Source organism: Amphiura filiformis, unplaced genomic scaffold (genome assembly GCF_039555335.1).
Source record: "Amphiura filiformis unplaced genomic scaffold, Afil_fr2py scaffold_22, whole genome shotgun sequence".
NCBI classification, from domain to species: Eukaryota; Metazoa; Echinodermata; class Ophiuroidea; order Amphilepidida; family Amphiuridae; genus Amphiura; species Amphiura filiformis.
Genome location: NW_027305486.1, coordinates 175,001 through 178,726, shown reverse-complemented (window position 1 = coordinate 178,726; position 3,726 = coordinate 175,001). Strand labels below are relative to the sequence as shown.

General features: G+C 35.3%; 1 protein-coding gene across 1 annotated transcript in view; it reads right to left on the bottom strand.

The window, feature by feature from the left end:
* The window catches only part of LOC140143497 (chordin-like), a 44,052-nt gene continuing 40,326 nt past the window's right edge, over positions 1–3,726 (bottom strand). The window contains exons 16-21 of the mRNA XM_072165328.1: positions 3,520–3,616; positions 3,125–3,270; positions 2,322–2,487; positions 1,461–1,558; positions 828–927; positions 1–346 (exon numbers count right to left, since the gene is read on the bottom strand). Coding sequence (XP_072021429.1) covers positions 249–346; positions 828–927; positions 1,461–1,558; positions 2,322–2,487; positions 3,125–3,270; positions 3,520–3,616 — 705 coding nt within the window. The 3' untranslated portion in view covers positions 1–248. The remainder of the gene's footprint in view (positions 347–827; positions 928–1,460; positions 1,559–2,321; positions 2,488–3,124; positions 3,271–3,519; positions 3,617–3,726) is intronic.

Sequence of the window (3,726 nt, the reverse complement as noted above, 5' to 3'; positions counted from 1 at the left end):
TTTTCTATTTTAATAAAAACTCATACGCCCTTTGTGGACAACTTTAGCTAAATCTTACACAGGAGTAGTGTGGATTTTAAATGGAATAGCCCATTAAGAACTTAAGAACTTTTTTGGTTCTATAAATCTTATACACTTGCTATGGATGTTGTTAAAACAATAAGCATGATTAGTGTGCTCTTAAGTTAAAAAACAAAAATACTGTACTATTTGGTTTTTTTCACAAAGTGTTCGGTGAGATGAAGTTGCTAATGTTTCATAGTCTGCTTTTTGGTGATTTTATCTAAGAAACTGTCTCTTCTTTCTGTAGTTGTTGTTCTGTCTGTTACCACGTTAGGTTCACCATCTGTGTAAAATAAAAACAATTAACAAAATGGTTAGTTAAGTTCAGTAGGTAATGGGGATACGCATCCTGCACAAAAACAAATAAACAGTTAAGTTCGTTTTTGATAAAACATGTTTTATGTGGATATGGATAATGACAACAAAAGTCAATCTCAATTCGGTATTGTTCTTCTTCTTCTTCTTCTTCCAGTTGTAGTGAAGGCTTCTTGAAAAGAAGATTACTTTTATGTGTCATGTCAATAAAATATTGCAAATAAAATGGACAAGCTAAGATATATTTAAAGATGTCAGTATCTTAATGTGTCATTCTTTTCCTTGTTCTTTTATCTTCAATTCTGTTTCTTTCTTCTCTTCCCATATAGGCCAGCATGCTTATATATGCTTCTTAGCCTGACTTGAGCATTTTGCTTGAGCCTGGTCCCATCAGGACCCAATCGTGTCTCCGCACGGTGCGACCGTATAAACAAACAAACAAAACTTACATTTGCATTTTGCACAGCATTGTTTTCCGTCGTGAATCTGTTCTTCTTCCGGACATGTTAACTTTCTACATGTTTTCCGACTGCATTTCGTATGGCCATTCTGTACAAACAAACAAAAAACCATATTAATAATTTGCAAGAAATAAAAAGAAAATGGATTTTTAGAAAATATGTAGTTCATGGTCTTGAAATATGCATGTTTTGAATCCTAATTTAAGCACGCACACATGCACAAAAAGATCTCAAATTTGAAAATAGGCATAAGTGTAAGACCATATTAAGTGATTTGCAGACTCAAATCAACATTATCAAGTAATGCATTTTTTAAAAAAATGATTACTCATTTATGTGTTAAAAGGAGAACAGCACAAAAAAATTGAGTAAATATTTACTCAAAATTAAGAAAATTGTAAGAAAGTTGCGTGCAATTTATACATAATTGAGTAAAAATTGACTTACGTTGTCGAGTTATTCCCGTTTTACTGAATTTACTCAGTATTGAGTAATGTTTATTTAGAGTGCATAGTCTAAACCTCAAAATATACATCAAAGAAATGATAATAAGTAATTGGCCTTATTGGGTAAGAACTCTGCAGCGTTTTAACAGTGAAATTAATATAATAAGATAATTACCTTGCAAGCGCACGTCACACATGGCATTGTACCAACAGGAGGAACATAGGGATGCCAATCTTCGCCATTTCTGTAAAATGTCTCTCCAAAAGAACAGCCTGTGAATGAGAAAACAATCAGATGCATTAATTGATTAATTATTATGATATATATGTCAAGTAAATTTCACAAGAACAACAAAACATTTTCTGAAGAGAGATTTGAACCAGTGACATCTGAATAACATCAGTGAGTTCATGGAGCTCTTGATTTGCTATCTTATAAAGTCATCAGTTCGAATCCCATTCAGGCAAGTAATATGCCGTTTGTACCATTTTCCATTATATTTATCATGTTTATGTGATTGTTTCAATTTGCACGTTGATGTAATGTGTAAGAAGAATCGCCAAAATAAAAGCTGCAAAAAATATGAAAGTCTTAGATTTCGACTTCTTTTATTATTTGAAACCGTTTACTTATTTTGTAATGTATTTTGACTGCTCAGTGCCAAAAGTGGGTAAGTGCAATATAGCTGCCATGTGTATGTGAGTACAATATACTGTGCCAATTGCCAAATGTTCACATGGCAGCTATTGCACTTACCCACTTCTGGCACTGAGCAGTCGATTTGCGTACTGCATTTTAGCTTGAGAGGGCACAGGTTTTAACCCCCTGGACACCACTGGTCATCTAACAGCATTTCTGATTGGTTGATAACTTGAAATGCTCATTTCAATTGCCAATTATAACTAGTCTGTCTTTAAACTATTTATGGTCAAACTTGCATTTGCAGATGATCTTATTAATACCCTTCTTGATTGGTTCAAAATTGGACACAATATTCATTTTGGCCAATCAGCATGTAGTTCTCATGTATCTTACCTCTCTCAACTTCATCAGCTTGTAGTAAGGCTTCAGTAGGTACGGCAGGTGTAGGCGTTGGCTCATCAGGACACACCTGGCAACAATCCATAGGGTTCAATCTGATAGGGTTCTCACATGTTACCTTTGGACATGATATCCTTGTACAGTTGACTGTTGAACCAGGCTGGAAAGAGTGCGAGGGAAAAACAGGTTTAGAACACGAAAATGAGTCACAAAAATTTTGTTTAGCACGTTTTCAAATGCATGTGTGAAAAAGTTTTAAAAGTCTACAATTAAATTAGGTTCAGAACACTTTCAATCATTCAGTTTCTTTTCACAAATATAAGAAGAAAACAAAGTCATTCAAACTAAAAGACAAATTATTCTGCTATCTATGAACATCAGAATCAGATCATCCAAATAATGCCCTCTTTAAAAGTTACTTTAATCCCTGTCAATTACAAACACGCAAATCACGCGAAAATGTATACACATTTTACATTACTCAAGCACAAATAGGCCATTTCATTTCAAATCCACTCTACCCTGGGTGGAAGATTCAGCTAAATAAAGTCTTCCACAGAGGGAAGTTTTGAATAGAATAGACAATTGAGTATAACTTCCATTTGTATACTCACTCCAGTTGTGAAAGACATAGGGAAAGCCATAATACAGGGGGAGTATGGGTTTCAAAGTGATTAACTCTGACCAATTACAGTTGAAAAATACTCCCCTGTGGAAGATATTTCCAATATCTTCCACAGGGGTAATGTGGATTTCAACTGGAATAGCCCAAATGCATTATTCCAGCAGCAGCTTACCATGCAAGTACAGAGAGCACATTTGATATATCCAAATGGCGGTACAAAGGGATGCCATTGAGAGCCGACTCTGTGAAGCTTTTTGTCTCCTTCGAAGAAGCACCCCTCAGTTTGACGGTTGGGGGAAGTTGGAACAACTGGTGCAGCTATAATTTGAAACAAAAATAAGTGTGATGTTAGATGCTTTGATCATTTTTCGAAGTTGATAATGGAGATCTTCTTCTTCTCCTCCTCCTCCTTCTCCTCCTCCTCCTCCTCCTTCTTATTCTTCTTCTTCTTCCTCCTTCTCCTCCTCCTCCTCCTTCTTCTTCTTCTCCTTCTTCTTCTTCTTTCATCTTCTTCTTCTTTTTGTGTTTCTTCTTCATCATCATTACACCAATCCTTAATTTACTTACGTTTTGGGCATACTTGGCAGCAATCCCCTGGTAGTATGACGGGATTCGGACAGGTGATTACAGGACAGACTACTGGGTCGCATATAACAGCTCGCCGCTAAAACAAGAAGAGAAAAGACACAATGACCATCAATTAACTTGTCATAATAATCTCAGAAGTAATGACCAAAGATTTTAATCATTTAAATTCGATAAGATTAAGTTGAT